Source organism: Meriones unguiculatus, chromosome 6, assembly GCF_030254825.1.
Source record: "Meriones unguiculatus strain TT.TT164.6M chromosome 6, Bangor_MerUng_6.1, whole genome shotgun sequence".
Lineage (NCBI taxonomy): Eukaryota > Metazoa > Chordata > Mammalia > Rodentia > Muridae > Meriones > Meriones unguiculatus.
Window position 1 is genome coordinate 43,191,131 of NC_083354.1, and position 19,295 is coordinate 43,210,425.

The following is a 19,295-nucleotide window of genomic DNA, read 5'->3' on the forward strand; positions in this document are numbered from 1 at the left end:
TCTGGACTACAAAGATCGATCTGGCCTCAAAAATAAAAATAAAATTTAAAACCCTACAACAAACATAATGTCATAAACACACAAAATGCCAAACTGCTTTCCTGTTCCAAGCCAAAAACGAGAGCACCATGCAAGCCTTTCCCCAACTCTGCCTATCACTGTTCCTAAAGTGTCAGGCAAAGATGTCCTAAGCAAGAAAAGGGTGTAAGAATTTCAGCACCAGTATGCTTACCTAACACATTTTCTAAGAGCCAAAACTGGCCTTAGCCAGGCAGAGAGTGGACCACACAGACACTCCTGAGGCTGGGGACTGATTTTCAGGCCATAGTTCTGATGCACTGAGGCTGGGCCTGCATCCATAAAGCACCAGTCAGTATGTGCAAGCAGTTCAGGTGTGGCAAGAGATGGAGATCCATGACCACAAAGTTCCCATTTTTACTTGTCCCTCATTCTCACTTCCCTGCGAAATTATATTCCATTTCCAACTTAGACAAATTTAGTACATATTTATAAAGATTTAGTTCTTTTCATCTACATTCAAGTACAAAAGACAAAAAGGCAACCCTGCGGGGAAAGCAGTTATTGTCCCACAGGAATAAACACTTGTGTACGTGTGATATGGGGGTTGCTGAAACTAGGGCCTTTTCTTTTTCTTTTTTTTTTTTTTTTTTAATGTGTGTGGTTCTGCCCGAATGTCTGTGTATAACGTGTATTGTGGTGCCCACGAGGCAAGGAGAAACCAGAAGATGGGGTTAGATCTCCTGGGACTGGAGTTGTAAACAGTGGTTGTTGTGAGCTACCATGTGGGTGCTGGGAATTGAACCTGGGGTCCTCTGGAAGAGTAGCCAGTGCTCTTAACTGCTGGGCCATGTCTCCAGCCCCAGAAACTAGGACCTTATGCATGAGACAAGAACTCTATCAAGGACTGCTTCTGACATGAACTGATTGGCCTGATCTTTGATCACCTCCCCCTGAAGTGGGAGCACCCTTACGAGGCCACAGAAGACAATGCAGCCACTCCTGATGAGACCTAACAGACTAGGATCAGAAGGAAGAAAAAGAAACCCTCCCCAGTGGACTTGGGGAGGGGAGTGTGTGGAGAAGGGGGAGGAAGGAAGAGACTGGGAGAGGAGGAGGGAGGGAACTAGAGGGGGGATACAAAGTAAATAAAGTATAATTAAAAATAAATAATAAATAAATAAGCAAAAAAAAGAACTCTATCAAGTTTTCCTCTAGAACTTATTTTTTTGGGGGGGAGCTGTACACATGCAGAAATCATTCCCTACAAGTCTCCTACCTCTTCTGTTGTTGTATGTTGTGCCTGTGTATCTCCATGTATACAGTGTATACAAAGTCCAAAGAAGGGAATCAGTACCTTACTCTATCACTTGTTTTTTCCTTTGAGGCAGAGTCTCTTACTAAATCTAGAGCTCGGGCTGAAGGAATGGCTCAGCGGTTAAGAGCACTGGCTCCTCTTCCAGAGGTGCCGAGTTCAATTCCCAGCACCCTATATGCGGTCTCACAATCATCTATAATGGACTCTGATGTCCTCTTCTGACATGCAAATTTACATGCAGACAGAACACTCATACATTAAACATATAATTAAAAAATAAAAAACCTGAGCCAGGCGCAGTGGCACATGCCTGTGATCCCAGCACTCAGGAGGCAGTGTCAGATCTCTGAGGTTGAGGCCAGCCTGGTCTACGAAGTGAGACCAGCACAGCCAAGGCCATACAGATAAACCCTGTCTTGAAAAACCAAAACCTGGCCTGGCAGTGGTGGCGTACCCCTTTAATTCCAGCATTTGGGAGGCGGAGGCAGGTGGCTCTCTATGAGTTTGAGGTCAGCCTGGTCTACAGATTGAATTTGAGGACAGCCAAGGCTAGAGAGAGAAACCCTGTCTCAAAAAAAAAAAAAAAAAAAAAAAAGAGGGCTGAAAACGTGGCTCAGAGATTAAGAGCACTGGCTGATCTTCCAGAGGTCCTGAGTTCAATTCCCAGCAACCACATGGTGGCTCATAACTATCTATACTGAGATCTGATGCCCTTTTCTGACACGTAGGTGTACATGCAGATAGAGCATTCATTTACATAAAATAATTTTTTTTAAAAAAGACAGACAGAAACAAACCTAGACTTCATGTTTTATTTTGTTTTGTTTTCCCAAACTAGGCAGTCAGCAAGCCTTAATGATCCTCCCTGTGGATACAAACTCCCACTCTTCATGTTTTCTTAACAATCATTCTTACTGACCACTCTGGTCCCCTTCTTTTTTGAGACAGGATGTCTCACTGGTTCCTGCGACTTGCATTTATCAACTAGACTGCCCAACTAGTGAACTACAGGGATCTAGCTACCTTTACCTCCCAGCTCTGGGATTATAAACCCATTACATGAAGATATTTATTTATTTTTATTTGTATATTTTGTCTGTCTGTCTGTATATCATGTATGTGCTTGGTGCCTGAAGAGAACAGGGAAGGACATAAGAGCCAAGTTGGTGGTACAAGTAGATCTCTGAGTTCAAGACTAGCCTGATCTACAGCACATGTTCCAGGACAGCCAGGACTACACAGAGGAAACCCTGTCTTGAAACACATAGAAATAAAAACAAAACAAAGGATGACAGCATCAGCTCTCCTGTAACTGAAGTTACGGATGACTGTGAGCCTACACGTGGGCGCTGGGTACTAAGCCCACATCCTCTGCAAGGGCAGTACCCCTGAGCAGCCTCTCCAGCCCTACCTACAGCTTTCCTGTAGGGGTTCCAGGAACCAAACTCAGGTCCTTATGCTTGTGACAAACACATACACAGCATTCTTTCCAGCCTGCTTTATTACAACCTTGAGATGTTTTTTTTTTTAATAATTAATTTATGTGCATTAGTGTGAAGGTGTCAGATCCCTTGGAACTAGAATTACAGACAATGCCATGTGGGCACTGGGAATTGAACCCGGGTCCTTTGGAAGAGCAGACGGTGCTCTTACCCATTGAGCCATCTCTCCAGCCCTGAGATGGGGTTTTATTAAGTTGCACAGACTGGCCTTAAATTCACTTTATAGCTCAGACAGACTTTGAACTTGTGATTCTCCTATCTCGGCCTCTCTGGGCTAGGGCAGGACTACAGGCCCATGACACTAGGCATGACTAAAAATATTAAAATTACTACTGAGACAGGGTCTAATGTTAGAGCCCAAGATGGTCTTGAACTTTTACTGATCCTCCTGTTTCAGCCTCCCAAAATACTTGTACCACAGGAGTAAACACTATACCTGACTCCAAATTTTTTTGTTTGTTTTTTGAGACAGGGTTTCTCTGTGTAGCTCTGGCTGTCCTGAAACTCATTCTGGTAGATCAGGCTGGCTTCAAATTCAGAGATCAGACTGTTTCTGCCACCTGAGTGCTAGGATTAAAGGCGTGCTTTAATTAAAGGCTGCTGCCGCTGCCACCGCTACCACTACCACCCTGTCTGGGAAAATCCAAGTAAAGGGGGGCATGGTAATGCACACCTCTAATCCCAGCACTCAGGCAGGCAGAGGCAGGTGGATCTCTGTGAGTTCAAGGCCAGCCTGGTCTACAAATCAAGTCCAGAACAGCCAGGGCTGTGTGGAGAAACACTGTCTCTAAAAACATCTCTAAAACCAAACAAATAAAGAAGCAAATATTGGTCTGGAGAGAGCTCAGTGGTTATTCCCAGGTTTAATTCCCAGCACTCACTGGCTTTCAACTGGAACAACAGTTCCAGAGAAGCTAACACCCTCTTCCTTTGTGTTTGCCAGACTTGCCGATGGTGGACAGACATACATTCAAGCAAAATATCCATACACATTAAAGTGAATGAATGAATGAATGAGGCAACTACCTAACTGACCGTGGTTGTGAACATTTGTGATTGAAGCACTTAAGTGACTGAAGAAAAAAGATCAAGAGTTAGATGTCAACCTGGATTACAAAACAAGCTGGTGACTTTCCTAGGCTACACAGTAATAGTGTCAAAAACAAAACAGAGCAGGCAAAATGGCTAAGGGGATAAGGGTGCTTGCCACGGTAACATGACAACAAAGGTAGATCCCTAAAACCTATGGGTAGAAGGGCTGCAGAGATGGCTCAGAGGTTAAGAGCTGGTTGCTCTTCCAAAAGTCCTAAATTCAATTCCCAACAACGAATGGTGGCTCACGACCATCTATAATGAGCTCTTCTGGTGTGCAGGTGTACACACAGACAGAACATTGTATACACAATAAATAAATAAATCTTTAAAAAGAAAAAAACATCATGGTAGGAGAAAAAGTTGTCCTCTGACTCCGGCACACTCTGTGACGTATGTACATATGTGCATGTACACAAGTACATGTGCACACACAAAGAGCAAAAAAAAAAAAACAGAGCAAATCCTATTCTGTTGCTTAAGGGCTATAATACTTTTGCAGTTCAAGAAGACTGGAATATTCTCCAGGAATCTAAATGTTTGAAAGGTGTCTTATAAAGCTGGGAAGAACTTGGATTGGACTCTGGAGATAAGCAATGAAGGTAAAGTAACAAATTTTAAACAGGGACAAAGGTCATGGGATTCAACTAGCAAGAGGAACTGGGGAGCAAAATGCATATGGAATTCTGAGCAAGCTATTCAGTTAGTGAGTTCTAAGGATAAAACCTGAAGAGGTGGGCTAAGGCTAGCAGCAACATTTTGGATACCACATTAGGACATCAATCAGATCTCATTCTATAATCCTGCGGGCTATTTTCTTTTTCCTTGAGACAGGGTTTCTTTGTGAATGTACTGTAGCCCTCGCTGTCCTGGAATTTACTTTGCAGACCTCAAACTTAAGAGATCTACCTGCCTCTGCCCAGTGTAAATTTCTGACCAGTGTAGAATAACCACCATCTGTGATCTCCAGTTGTTCCTAATAGTTTGAAAGTGCTAAGGCAGCCTACAACTCTAATCCCAGCACTTGGGAGGCAAAGAAAGGCAGAGCTCTGATTTTGAAGCCAGCCTGAATGAGTTCCAGGACAGCCAGGGGGGCTATGAAGACTCAGAGAGAGAGAGAGAGAGGTGAACCTGTAAGTCCGAGCACTCTGAGGAGACAGGCAACTCTTGAGCTTGAGATACACAAGGAATGACATCTCAAAAAACCTAGAGTGCTCAGTAAGTGCTTAAGTTTACAAATGAATTATGCAAAGGCAAAGACAGAAGACCTACTATTATAATAATGGTCTTTATGATGTAGCGCTTCAAATACCCAGCACAGAAATGATGGGATTGTCTCTGGGTAACTGTTGAATCAAGCATCGTACCCTACTCATAAATATTCATGAGCTAGTAAAAGCAGTAAACGTAGATAATGAAATTCTCCTGTGTTCCGGTTTTCCTGGGACAGCAGTCCTAACACAGGGTTAGATCAGGGAGCGACTCCCTAAGGTTGTACGCATTAGTCAATGCTGACAACTTGATAATAGTCTCCTTCTATAGCACTCCGAGATTTAATACCCAAAATGAGGTAAGAGGCTAACTTACTTCAGCAGAAACAGCAAAAATTTAACCCTGGGGATGATTTAATTCCCAAAAAAGAAAAAAGAAAAGCAATGGGAACTTGATATGGAAAAATTCCGAGACACTAATATTTTAGAATCTCCCTCCATTAAAAGTTACTAAAAACGACCCAAAAAACTTTATTTCATCAAAGCTAAAATTTTGTTCATCATTTCAAAAAATGTCCCTGTGGAAGGGCAATGAAATAAATAACATTGCTACTCAATTTCCCTCTCCTCACAAGTGTGGCACTGGCAAAGAGCAACAACAACCTGCTGCCTGCTCTGACTGCATTCAGCCCCAGCTTCTCAAAGGTATCTATCTAGAGACCAGGGTGCCGGTTTCCCTCAAAATTAAAGATTCAGACGTGACATGATCCTAACAGAAATGAAGGGTACTGCCTTGCTTGACCTCCTTAATCATCTCTTGTAGGTTTCATATGACAACAAAATACAAGACACCTGTGCGGAGAAGCTAAGGGTCCATGGGGGAAAATATGGTTTAGAGCAGCCAGGACCCTTTCTGGAGTTGCATACTCTTTTGGGGCTTGCCAGCCCCACCTCCGACGTAAAAAAAAAAAAAATAACAGAGCTGACAGGGAGTTTTCACCAAGCATCAACAGCTTTTTAGCACTGCTTTTGTTTTGAGACAGGTTCTTGCTACACAGCTCTGGCTAGCCTGGCAACCAGTGGCAATTCTCCTGCCTCAGTAGAGTACATGAGCTCCCATACCCGGTTTCAGTTCTGTTAAAAGTTAATGGGATAGTTCAATACTATTCACAGTAAAAAAAAAAAAAAGAAACAAACAAAAAACACACACACACACACACACAAAAAAAAAAAAACCACGTTTTTTTAATACTCCCACATCTACCTCTTAACGGACTGCCTCTTTAGGGGACAAAATTAATCATCACCACCCTTATCCTCCTAAAGCACACGCTCCAGAAGAAGTGGTGGTCGAACATCACAGAACTTACACCTCCAAAGACAAAACAAAACAAAAACAACAACAACAACAAAAAAAAAACCCTCAGCCACTCTGGACATTTAACCTGGCTTTTCAAGAAACACGGAAGAGCACGGAAGGCTCCGAGGGGGTCTCCGTGGAAAGAGACAGGCGGAGGATCATCGCCTTACCAAAAACCCAGGGCCCTGATACCACCCTGCTTGGCTCCTAAGGCATTTTAGGCCTGTTTCGTCTAATCTTAGTCTCAAGCGGCCTGAAAAAATTACTCGCAAGAGTGTGGTATCTAGGAGCGACGTTACGTTTATCACTGATTTGGAGGAACGTTATGGCTGGGAGAAGCAGCGGGCAGTGACCGCAGCTCAGCACTCCGGGTCTGAGGCACCCAGGGGATCCGGTCTCAAAGGCAGGTTCACCGCTACCCCGCCGGCCGGTCCTAGGACACAGGCTCTCCGACCTCCACCCGGGCCGCCCTCCCAGCCTCCGTGCCAGCATCTGGAAGACTCGGCGCAAGGCCAACCGGGACGCTGGAATGATGTCCCGGCGATGCTCGGCCTAAGCCCCGACCCTGCCCTACGCGCGCCTGCTACAACCCCGCGCCCGCCGCCACCCTCGCCGTGGGTGTCGGGCGGGTCTTTCAGCCCGACTCCTGTCACTCACCGGCCCGACCCGGGCAGCGGGCGCCCAAGGCTCCCCACGGGAGCTGGGGCCCCCGGGCCTCCAGGTTTCGGCCCGCCCCCTGGCAGGCAGCGCAGGTGGCTGAGCCCCGCAGCAGCGGCCCCGCACCGGCCGCTCGGTCCAGCTCCTGGCGCTGCCCACTGGGTACGGATCAACAACAAGATGGCGGCCAGCCGAGGGGGCGGGGGCCGGGCGTCATAGTAACCAAGGACAGCAAAGAACCCACCCCCGACTGAGGTTATCTCCAATCAACAGCCTCTCCTCCCGACGCCTGAAGGAACTCTTCCCGCGGATTTGTCAACTGTCCCGTCAGTCAGAGCGTGTCTCTCGTGCAGAATGCCTGGGGCACGTGACTGTGACGGCACGAATTGACGCATGCGCCCCATTCTCAGGTTGGCTAGCGCCGGGGCTTTTGCTAGCGATCCGGGCGGCTAGAGCGCCCGCCCTTGATTTTCTCACCTGCGCAACCCTTTGTTTTGCGCTGGCAGCTCTTAAGCTCTCGCACACACTTAGGGAAAACAAACGGTGTGCTGTTTTCTCGCCTGCCTCTGTGCTTGGGGTTGGCTATAGTTCACTGGTGAGGAAACTGAGGCGCAGAAGAGAGGCTGAACCAAGGTCACCCAGACTTAAGTGGTGCTGATATGTTCCTCACCTCCAGATTTAAAGGGTGTTTTCTAAGCGTCTCCCAACATTGCCTCTCAACACTCCGGAGACACAGCCTTCTGGGCTACCTCTTAATTTTTGGCTTTCCCTTTCCCCGGTTTATTTTGCAAGGAGTTAAATCTGTATCTGGCCCAAGTCTCAGCATATAGTGGCCACTCTTTGCCCCAGAGCCCCAGAGCATCCGTTAAGTTCCTAAGACAGTATCTTTTGCCCTAGGCTATCATGACTTGTGTCCAAGACAAAATAAAGTCCCATGAAGATGGCCATCCCTTGTTCTCCATAGGAGGCCCCTAACCCTGGGCTTGGCTTCAAGATTAGGATACCAAGGGCATCACAGCACCTGCTCCAACACCAAAATATCCTGACTAGCTCTGAGAATTTTGAGCTTTAGCTTCTCAGAGACTTGACTGCTTTGTCTATAAGATGGGGATGAACAAGAGGCAGATTTAAGAAGCTGTTGCAGTATGCCAAGTACTCAGGAAAAAAACATCAATAAGCCACTCTCAGGCTGCTGAGCCTGAAGCTTCTAACACTCTTGTTTTGAATGGAAAACCCATTAAGAGAAATGGTTCATGGGCTGGAGAGATGGCTCTGTGCTCTTCCAAAGGACCGGGGTTCAATTCCCAGCACCTATATGGCAGCTCATAACTGTCTGTAACCCCAATTCCAAGGGATTTGACACCTTCACACTAATGCACATAAAACGAAATAAAAATAAAGTATTAAAAGAGAGAGAGATGGTTCAGTGATTAAGAGCAATTGCTGTTCTTCTAGAGAACTTGAGGTCTGTTCCCAGCACCCATATCAGGCAGCTCACAGCAGCCTGAAACTCCAGTTTCATGGGATCCAGTACCCTCTTATAGCGACCATGGACACCGGCACACATGTAGCATATATGCACACAGATACATTCATACATATAAACATAATTTTTTCGAGTGTTCTTCATGGGCATGGTAGTACACACCTCCAATCTCTTGAGGGGCACAGGAAAGCCAACCTCTAAGTCTGAGGTCTACACAATGAATTCCAAGCCAGCTAGGACTACATAATGAGACCATGTCTCTAAAATAATAAAGACCAGAGGTCTCTCTCTCTCTTTTTTTTTTTTTTCCATAGAGGGCATTCATACTCTTTCTAGGCCGAGGGTCCTATTACCGGCTCCAAATGGAGATTGTCCAATTCTCTGATAGGGTTCAGGCCCACCAATTTGACAAAAGGGGGAAGATTAAAATAACGTGAAGATGTCAGGTGTGGTGTCACATGTCTGTAATACCAGCACTCTGGGAGGCAGAGGCAGGTGGGATCTCTGTGAGTTGAGGCCAGCCTGGTCTACAAAGCAAGTCCAAGACAGGCAGGGCTACACAAAGAAACCCTCAAAAACAAAACAAAACAAAAATAACTTGTGGATAGCTGGGCTATGGTAGCACACCCCTTTAATTCCAGCACTCAAGAGGGAGGCAGAGGCAAAAGGATCTTTGTGAGTTTGAGACCAGCCTGGTATACAGAGCAAGTTCTAGAACAGCAAGGGCTACACAGAGAAACCCTGTCTTGAACACCCAAAAGAGAGAGAGAAAACTTGAAGACAATACAGTTAAGCATAGCCTCTACTCAGACAGCAGGTGCTCTTGGAGACAAGCCTGACGTCAGATTGGACATGGGGTCAGCACTGCACACAGTAAAATCTGTTCTGCAGGCTGTTACAAAGCCCCTGGCTATGTGCAATGATCTAGATTAACACAGGAAGAGCTAGGCAATAAGGAAACAGTGGAAACAGATACAAAGTCACGGAGCCACCATTAGAAAGAGGCTTTCACCAATCCCTCCATGACCAGCTACACACAGATTCTCGGCTCTCACCCACCCTGCAACTTTATGCCAAAATTCCAGATCCCTCCCAATAAAACCTCTACACAAGGTTGGCAAACTGCCCATGAGAGCTGATGGGACCCTCAAAGACCAACAATGATGAGAGAGCCCCTGAATCTACAGTATATTTTTAAAAATAAAAGCTCGGCATGACAATGCTCACTTGTAATCCCAGTGCTAGGAAGGAGATGGGCAGATCCTGGACCTCACTGGCCAGCCTAACCTACTTAGTGAGTTTCAGGTCAGTGAGAGGACCTGTCTCAAACAGGGTGAGGGTGACATCTGAGTTTGTCCTCTGGCTTTCACGTGCATGTACACATATGTACTAGTGTCAAGCCAGCCATGACAGCATGTGCCTATAATAATTCCAGGCCAGCTTACACTACAAAAGAAAGGAAATGATGTTTTTAAAATGAAGTTTTTGCTCTGAATGGTGGTGCATGCCTTTAATCCCAGAACAACTTGGAAGGCAGAGGCAGGCAGATCTCTGTGAGGTCAAGGCCAGCCTGGTCTACATAGTGATTCCAGGGCAGCCCAAGGTTATGTAGAAAAACCCTGTCTCTCAATAAATAAAAAAATGAACAAATATTCAACAAATTTTAAAGTAAGTCTTGCTGGCATGATGGCACATGCCTTTAATTCCAGCACTGAGGAGCAGAGGCAGTGGCTCTTATAAGTTTGAAGCCAGCCAACCAGGACAACACAGTGAAACCCTGCCTCAAAAAAAAGTTGTTTTTTTTTTTTCTGAATAGACAAGACAGCTGGGGGTCTATCCATCACTAATAAAGATAATAAGATAAGGGCTTCTTCTATAAAGTGTCAGTCTCTATCAGGGCATCAGACAATGCTTCTTCAGAGGAAAATCTTACTGTTCCATGGTTCGCCCACAAGGAGTGACACTTTCTCCAAAGAAGAACAAAGAAACGCAGATCTCGGAGCTTCTCCTGCACAAAGACTTCAAGGTGGGCAGCATTCTCTTTGTAGTCTTTATTACTAAATCTGCTTGGAAAGTCAGGCTATGATCATGTAAAAAGGGAATTCCACACACAGAGAAGCAGCTGCTCAGCCTCACAGCCAGCGCCGGGCTCCCATGCCGCTCAGCCTCACAGCCAACGCCGGGCTCCCGTGCGCGTGCTGAACAGGTAATCTCTCCCTGTACCTGAGCCCAGACGAGCAGGAGAGAGGAGGGGAGAAGGGACTGCTGGCTTAAGCAGTGTAATCACCCTTTGCACAGGGACCCAAACTGATCTCCTCCTTCCCTGCTCAGCAAAGAACCCCGAGGTTTGACTCAAGTGAAACAAAGCCAGTGGGTACCAGTTCCCCTACAGCAGCCAATGTCATATTAGTCTGCTCTAATTTCCTGGTAAAACCGGAATATGTTTTCCCCTTGCCACCATCACCCTCTCCCTGTGAGCTGGGACAAGAAGAGGTTTGGACCCATTTGATGCTTAACAAAAGTAGGCTAAAGGATGGAGGGGTAACAGAGGGTGAGGGGAGGTGAGATCGGTCAATGAAATTGTAAATGATAGATGCTCGGTGGTGGTGGTGGTGGTGGCGGTAAGAAAGGGGATGGGTAAAGGAGAGAGAAAACTCTGGGAAAGTGAAAGGACCCAGGAATCGTTTATGAAAAGTGGACACTCACGGACATCTTGGGCTCTGCCATCAAAATGCCCCTGAAAAGAGTAAAAGGGCACAATGAGTTGAGCCTTGCCCACAGGGAGCAGATGGACGGGCCGGGTGCTCACCTGCCTCCTCTGTCTTGGTGATGGTGTGGTCATTCCCACAGGGGTAGACACTCACAGTCAGGAAGGCAGGCTTTGCAGGGACAGGGAGTACCCTAGAGCAGCCTCAGTACCCTTAACTTGGGATATGAGTTGGCATAGCAGACTCATGGCAGTTATGGGTACCTGGGACATCTCCATTCTTGGTGCCTCCATGTGCCTCTCAATGGAGCCTTCATTTCCCTGGATTCTATAGCAAATCAAAGGAGAAGTACAAAATAAGAGTCTGGACCCCAGCCTGAGTTTAGGAAATGGGTTCCCAGGCATAGGGGTAAACAGAAGAGACTGACCTGTTTAGCAACAAAGCACTCCTGGCTGGTTTGCTCCGTGCCTGTAGCGACTGGGCCAATCTAAAAGGCCAGGAAGAAGAAATAAGCAGTGAAAGTAACAGGCCTGATAACACCAAAGGGTAATATCATCTGTCCCTTTAGCTTAGAAATAGCCAGAGCCTGTATGAGATGCCCACAACTGCTATCTGTCCTACCCCTGGGCTCAGAGAGTTCAGTCTACAGAAGCCATGCAGAAATCAGGTAGAAGACAGGTGTTGAGAACAGGGGTACATTTCAAACTTTGAGCCATCTATGTCCATCTGATTCCAAGATTTCCCTCCACCAATGATGGAGATCACTTCCAGTGTCTCCCAGTCTGAATACTTCCGGAGAGACAGAGCAGCCCTCCTTCATCTGTTAGCCCACCATTGTTGTTCAGTAAACTGACCTAGTCCAGCCTGTGTCTAGACGATGGCTGGGGAAGCAGGAAGCAGAGATAAGAACCTACCCCTGAAGGATCCTGCTGACGAGCCAACCCAGAGCCAGGAGGAGAACTGCACCAATTGCTGTCAACACTATCACAAACCAGGGATCTGGCTTCCAGAAAGCCTCTACGTCTGTCACAATCAGGGGTGTCATTGTTGAGGACACCTGAAAGGAGGGCCACAGACTCACCACCGCCACTAGCAAGCCAGCTTTCAAATTCTCTATGAAGTGGGTTTCCTCACACCCCGGATTTATATTTTTTGCACCCAGCAGTTTTCTCCAAAATGTCTTCTCTCATCATTCCATCTTTTAAAAAAACAACAAGCGCCTTCACCCTTCGGGATCCTCTCTCCCAACCCCAAGGGCCTGAGAACACCCTCACTGTGCTTCTGTGGGTGCTGGTAGCCACTGTGCTGGCCTTCCAAGGAACTACATGCACAATGATGGTGGCTGTGGTGCTAAGGTGGGGCACGGAAGGGCCCGCATCAGCAGCGTGGATCAATAGCTCATAGGTGCGGGGCTGCTCTGGCCACGGGGGCCCCAGCACAGTGTCATTGTGCACCAGGATGCTTCCTTGCAGTCTAAACCGGCTCTGGCTATTCCCTGAAAGCAGAGTAGCAGGAAGAAGATATTATTAACGTAGCCTGACCCTCGCCAACAGCCTGGTGGCCCCCGCACTTTCACACCTCCCACGATGCTGTAGGAGAAAGCCAAGCGCTGTGGCTCCTGAGGGATCCAGCACGACACCTGGGTCACCTCCGTGCTACGACCCAGGGGAGGGTGGATGGTGAGTTCCTGAAACGGAGGCTCACACTCGGGGGCATGGTCGTTCACGTCCTGGAGAAAGGCCACCACATTGGGAATGACTACAGCCCGCTCTTCAAACGCCCAGGCTAGCCCTTCAGCTTCCTCTGAAAACACTGAACCTGGGTGGCAAGCAACAGGTTGGAATGTTTTCCACAGTGAGTTCCCCGCCCCCCACAACCAGCCCATACTAGAAACTGCGGCATCTGCACGGAAAAGCAAAGAGCCAGAGGGAAATTTGTCTTTCCCAGGCCTTGGGGGTCAATTACCTCAACTTCAATGGTTATGGTACATGAACCTGAGCGGCGGTGGTTGAGGTCCCAGTCTTGGCTGTGATCAATCAGCAGAATGACGATTCTGTACAACCTCTGCTGTTCATAGTCCAAAGGTCCCAGGAGGTGAAGCTCTCCTAGAAGGGGTGATCATAGCCTTAGCCTGCAGAGCCAACTCTGCTCCACCCCTCCCTCCCAGCCCTAGGGTTTAAGTACCACTGAGACGATCCACAGCAAAGGTGGAGGGTCTGCCAGAGATGTAGTACTCAAGGCTGTGAGGAGGGTAATCCGCATCCGTGCCCGCTATGGAGCCCAGCAGAGTGTGGGGCCCAGCATCCTCCCGAACCCGGAACGTGCGTGCGACACAGGCTGGAGAGAACTCATTGACAAGTGTCACCGTCACCAGGACTGGAACCTCAGCTGGGGACCATTCAGCAGGTAAGGAGCTGGCCTGAGGTACCCACACCTGCCCTAGGGGTCCTAGTAAGTAAACATGAGCCCTGTATTGGAGGGAGGGTTTCTGTAGAATGGCAGATGTCTTAAGAGAGACATTCTAGGGTTCTTAAATTGAGACATCCCTGACCTACTAGGATTTTCCTTTTTTTTTTTTCTTCACAATATATTCATTATATATCCCGATTGAAGGCCCCTCCCTCATGACCTACTAGGTTTTGAGGGAAGAAAGCTGTCTATGTCTTGGGGATGGAATAGAGTAGACAAGATAGCCTTGTTCAGGCCTAATGTTCAAGCCTAAGTAACCAGGGCCACTCACTGGTCATCTGGGGCTGACCACCATCGAACACCAAGATGAAAGCTGCATGCTGGAAGCAAGCCCCAGGAGCGTCACAGTCCAATGTCGTGTTCACCTGGCCAAGGGGACCACAGAGTAAGATGAAGCCAGGACCTGGGAAGACAGTGACACATGTCACCGTGCCTCAAACCAGGGTGTCCATGGATAGCCTACCTTGACCCAGTTTTCCAGACCGCAGATTGTCATCCCCGCCCCACCTCCATGGTCTCAATGCCAACAAGCTTTGGCCCACCCAGCTTGTCTGCATGGAAATATAGGAGGAGTGTTAGGCACCTCAAGGACTCCGTTATTGAGACGGAGGCTGGCAGAGTCGGGAGGGCTGTGAAACCGTAGTTGGTAGTCGAGGGGGGCGCCAGCAGAGTCGGGGTCAACGCAAGTGAGAGCGTTCAGCACCGTGCCCACAGGCGCAGTCTCTGGGATCTGAGTCCTGGGAGGGGAGGGCAGGACGCAAGACAGGAAGGAGTCTGGACCACTGGTGAGCCAGGGCGTCTCACCCCCACCAGCCCGCGCACGGCTTCCGGGTACTCACACCAGTAGCGCTGGATGGCAGCGTGGGGGCCACTGGTTGACCGCGCGCACTTTAACCGTGAGCTCAGACTCGGCGCTGGCCCAAGGCCGGAGCCTCTCAAAGGCTCTCACCTGCAGTTTCGTGACCACTGCGCCCTGAGCACGAGCCAAATCCAGGGGTGCGGTCGTCCGCACTACCCCGTCAGCTGGGAGCGTTGACAAGGTGTAAGAAACAGAGCTCCGCCCCACCCCAGCTCAGCTCAGTCCGGGCTCTTCTCCAAGGTCCCAAGTGGGGCCGATGGATGATCCTGGCCACTCCTGCCTCTTCCTCTAAGGTCAAGGCTCTCAAACCAACCTTTCTGGTAGGCGTCACCTCTGTGCCCGGACCCTTTCTCAGCTACAGACATCCCAGTGCCTGCCCCTCCTCCTCTCACCTTGTCCAATGGAGTAGAGTGAACTAGGCAGCGGGGAGATGATTTCATAGAGTAAGTTGAATCCCCTAGCTTGAACCTGAGTCACCTCGCTCCCGGGGACCAGATCCTCTGGAATGGTGATACTCTGAGCCTTCTGTCTGAACCAAAAGTGCAAACCTAGCTCCTGCCTGCTCCTGCTTAACCCAGCAGGGTCCCCAGATCCCTTCCTAGGTCTCTCCTCCTATGGAAGCTAGCATGCTCCGGCAGCCCTGCAGCCTACCGCAACTACTTCCCTAGGGGTACAGGCAGAACCCCCCACTCTTCCTAGAGCAGGGAAACTTACAAGAAAGAGACTCGGCTGGAGGGCTGCGGCAAAACCTTCACTGTCAGCATCCCTTTGCAGCTTCCGCTTTTTCCCGCAGACGCTAAAATCCGCAGCTGGAAGGCCTGTCAGGACATGAAGGAAACCATGGTCTGTGTCCACCGCTATGTCCACTCCTAGTCCTCCCTTCAAACAGGCAGTCCTCCTCAGGACCTCCACAAGGAACTGGAGACTTACCACTCTGTCGTCAAGCATCAGTTCTGGGTCACCAATTCTGAGTCATTCGAAGTGTGAATTATTAGGACAGAGCTGCTAAGAGCCAGTTACTAAGAGGTGGAAGGGTGTGTGTTTGTGGCGCTGTGGATGGAACCCGGGGAAGTGCAGAAACGGCCATTTTAAAGAGGGAACTTCCTCCTCACTGGGCACCTGACCGAAGCTTTCTCTCCAAGTTTGACTGCCATAAACATTGCACTTTATGGTAGAGGACCTGTGAGGTCCTAGGGCCACAGGCCTGTTCTCTTCTGGACCTACAAATCTCAGCATAGAATAGAGCCAAGCCAAGAGGACAGGCAGCACAGAGTGACAAGAGGTCTGAGGCAAGCATTTCAGTCGAGGGAGCCAAGAACAAATAATTCCTCAGAAGATGGCAATTCTACCCAATCCATAGCTATCCCCAGGTGGAAAGCCATGCTCACCTTTTGGGCCTGGCCTCTGAGGCCCTGGGCTGGTGCCCGCAGCAGTCCCTGGTCATCAATGGAGAAAGGCCCAGGGAAGAATGGAGGATCTTGAGCACTGGTAATGTTCATCTGACAGGACAGAGATGTTAGTGGTCCCTCCGGTTCCCAGCACCCCAAGTACATCCATCTATCAAGATCCTCCAATAACCCAGCGGATTGCTGCTTATATCTGAGCGCCCTGTATCCTGCCTGCTGGCTGTTACTCAAGCCTAGGCCTTCTGCCTTCCACTGTGATCCCTGGCTCTGGTCCTCAGCACTTTCTGCTAAAACAAACAAACAAACAAAGGTTTGTTTTTTTTTTTGTTGTTGTTGTTGTTTTGTTTTTTACTCTGTCGTTTGTTTGCTTGTTTTTGTCTTTTTTTTTTAAGACATTTCTCTCTATGTAACCTTGGCTGTCTCAAAAATAAAGGAGGAAACAACAGTAACAAAAACCCGTGAGTTGGCTCGGGCCTTTGCTGCCAAGCCTGAACAGCCTGAGTTTGACCCTGGGAACCCGCACGGCAGAAGGAGAGAACGAACACCCAAAAGTTGTCCTTGGAACTCCATACGAATGTCACAGCATGGGCGATGCTCACGCATATCCATGTGCACACAATGGATAAAAGGGGGAAGGAACACATAGAACTCAGAAGATCTTAGTCCCAGCAAAAACTGCCCTTATTGCTGGGAGGGCAGGAACCCCACAGTGGCTCTCTCCAAGAACATGCATCATGGAGAAGGTCAGCCGTCTACTCCAGGGACTTCAAAGCCGGGCCTGGCCTGGCAGGAGCCGAGCTATCTCTTCCTGTGCCCTCCTCCCACATCCTGTCACTCATCGCCCTGTGTTCAAAGCTTACCTGGGCTTTCTGATGTCCTAGGCCTGGCAGCAACAGAGTGTACAGGAGGGCCCCAGGTGAGACTGTCTCTGGTACATAAATGAATTCCCCAGCTGTCCAGAGGAGAGATCATGGAAACTCTGCTCAGGCCGTGCCTTCCCTCTCCCGACCAGCTGCCCTTAACCTCACCTGGGCTGGCGAATGGACCAGCACACTGGATTTGACTGGGCTTCGGCTGCACGTGAACGAAGAGGTGAACCTCTCGCACGAAGTTGCCGCATTTGTACTGCACCTGCAGCTCGTAGCGGTTGACCGCCAGGGCGTCCAGCCGAGCGGAGCTACTCAAGGTCACCTGTGGTGGGTTGGCGACCACATGGAGGGCCTAGGCTTTCTGTCTCTCCACAATCTCTCGTCATACCTGAGACCTTACCTTTCCCACATATATTCCGTTTTGCTGGTGCAGGCTGGGTTCGTTGAAAAACCCAGTGGGTGGTTTCACACTGAATAACGCCAGGGTGGGCGTGTAGGAGGAGCAGTTGAAGGTGAAAGACTGAAGGATGCTACCAGGGCCTTGGCTCTCGAGGATATCTATGGACCAGGGCAGGCTGTGGAGGCCTAGAAGAAAGCCACATTTAGAAACGTAGCAATTAGCAATTAAGCCTTTTTCTTCACGGCCTGACCACATCTGGAGACCAAGAAACCAAAGTCCTTGTCTCACATATCTGACAGGTGGAGAGAGAGAATGTGATTTAAAGAAACAGCTAAAGATAAAGAACAAGGGTCAAGGGCTCCTCTGCCCTCCACGTTAGCTTATCTAAAGGTCAGAACTCCACTGGCAACCTGGGTCCCTGCCTGGGTCCCCACCCACCCATCTGCTCCTCACCAGAGAAAAGTACAGCAAGAAGAAGCGACAGGAGCCTGAGCAGCAGCATGGCAGCCTGAAGAAACGGCCGAGGACTGCTTCTCAGGCTAACCCCGTTGCCAGGTTAGTTGCTCAAACAGAGCCACCAGGAGGCTTCCCAGACGCCGGCTCCGCCTACCCCTGGATCAGAGCCCCAGACCCCTGGCAGGCTCCAGGAGGGGCTGGAAAGTCCCCGTCTTCCGCTGTTTCCCCGTGAATTCTTCCATTCATTACCCCAACCCTAAGGGGATAGGAGGGGAGGAGGCTCAAGCTACAGATGTTGAAACTGGTCACACTGTCCTCAAAGACAGAGCAAGCACAGTGCCCCGGAAAATTAGCCCCAAGACCAGCTACCACTCCCCCCCCCCCCCCCCGGGGTCTGCACTCTGGCTCCTCCTACCATCAGAGCATTGTCTGTCTCTAAAATCCAAGCCAGCCACCAAGAAAAGCTCTTAAAAGTTCTCTACACTCAACAAACAAAAGAAACCTTGGTAGATGAAATAAAACTAATGATTCCTTGTGGGTATCCCAGCTGGAGCAGACAGAGGGCAGCTTCTGAGAGGGCCTGAAGAATGTGCTGTGTGCAGATCTGGGAGGCAACTGCTCCAGCCTCTGCAGGCTAAGGTTTACTGAGCCAGTATCTTTGAGATTTGTCAATTTATTATATGTACATTAAAAAAAAATCTTTTTGAGACAAGGTCTCTCTGTGTAGCTCTGAGTGGCCTCTCCTACTGGAATTACAGGCCTGGGCCATCATACATTTGACATTTTTTTTCAGCTTTTCTTTACTTGCTCTCTCTAACACATTACCTATCACTGATTTTTCTATCCACATGAGTTAGGCTCATCTGTCTCTCCACGAAACTGCCCTGGGAGGGACTGCAATGATTAGTGGTTGCCTTTAATCAATTTAATTTTTTAATATGTTTCATTTTACATGTATAAATGTTTTGTCTGCATGTACGCTTGTGTACCACATGCCATAGAAGTCAAAAGAGCTGGAGTTACAGATGGTTGTGAGCCGCCATGTGGGTGCTGGGACTTGAACTCAGGTCCTCTGCAAGAGCAGTCAGTGCTCTTAACCACTGAGCCATCTCCCCAACTCCCGATTTAATTTTTAAAAGACTCAATTACTCTTTTTTTTTTTTCTTCTTTAGTTTTTCGAGACAGAGTTTCCTTGTGTATCCCTGGCTATCCTGGAACTCGATTTGTAGAGCAGGCTGGCCTGGAACGCACAGAGATCTACAGGCCTCTGCCTCCTGAATGCTGGGTGGTGCGTTGCCACCACCGACCAGCTGCTTTTATTTTCGATGCGTTTTGCCTGTATGTATTATGTGTACCACACGCATGCCTTGTGCCCACAGGGGCTAGAAGAGGGTATCGGAGACCCTCAAATTGGAGTTACACCTAGTTTGGATGTTCTATGTGGGTGCTGAGAAGCAAACTCAGGTCCTCTGAAAGAGCAGTAA

The 19,295-nt window shown here is 48.6% G+C and overlaps 2 protein-coding genes across 6 annotated transcripts in view; both read right to left on the reverse strand.

Moving 5' to 3' along the window:
• Positions 1 to 7,363, reverse strand: part of Ip6k1 (inositol hexakisphosphate kinase 1) — a 43,065-nt gene extending 35,702 nt beyond the window's left edge. The window contains exon 1 of one of the 2 annotated variants that reach the window (XM_060385288.1): positions 7,159 to 7,363. The gene's annotated coding sequence lies outside the window, so the exon portion shown is untranslated. The remainder of the gene's footprint in view (positions 1 to 7,158) is intronic. The other variant, XM_021662545.2, reaches the window with a different exon arrangement.
• A 1,944-nt stretch (positions 7,364 to 9,307) lies between these two features.
• Cdhr4 (cadherin related family member 4) lies at positions 9,308 to 17,930 on the reverse strand. Of its 4 annotated transcripts, none has more exons than XM_060385289.1 (19): positions 17,809 to 17,930; positions 17,356 to 17,540; positions 17,115 to 17,277; positions 16,947 to 17,038; positions 16,069 to 16,179; positions 15,395 to 15,498; positions 15,073 to 15,209; positions 14,661 to 14,844; positions 14,405 to 14,558; positions 14,093 to 14,186; positions 13,537 to 13,800; positions 13,318 to 13,457; positions 12,931 to 13,081; positions 12,627 to 12,847; positions 12,267 to 12,409; positions 11,780 to 11,839; positions 11,616 to 11,679; positions 11,351 to 11,381; positions 9,309 to 10,867 (listed from the first exon to the last, which is right to left on the reverse strand). In XM_060385289.1, the coding sequence occupies exons 1-19, from the start codon at positions 17,855 to 17,857 to the stop codon at positions 10,812 to 10,814; spliced, it is 2,403 nt and encodes an 800-aa protein (XP_060241272.1). In that variant the 5' UTR covers positions 17,858 to 17,930; the 3' UTR covers positions 9,309 to 10,811. The 4 variants fall into 4 exon arrangements, with proteins under 4 accessions (XP_060241273.1, XP_060241274.1, XP_060241272.1 ...); XM_021661906.2 differs by having other exon boundaries at positions 9,310 to 10,867; positions 13,537 to 13,740; XM_060385290.1 differs by lacking the exon at positions 17,809 to 17,930 and having other exon boundaries at positions 9,308 to 10,867; positions 17,115 to 17,263; positions 17,356 to 17,494.
• Between the last annotated feature and the right edge of the window lie 1,365 nt (positions 17,931 to 19,295).

Coding starts and splice junctions, on each gene's coding strand:
- Cdhr4 (XM_060385289.1), bottom strand. CDS start 17,857: ATGCTGCTGCTCAGGCTCCTGTCGCTTCTTCTTGCTGTACTTTTCTCT. Junction 15,499..16,068: donor TCAGAGGCCAGGCCCAAAAG/GTGAGCATGGCT, acceptor ATGTCCTGACAG/GCCTTCCAGCTGCGGATTTT. Junction 13,082..13,317: donor CCATAACCATTGAAGTTGAG/GTAATTGACCCC, acceptor GCCTTTCTCCAG/GACGTGAACGACCATGCCCC.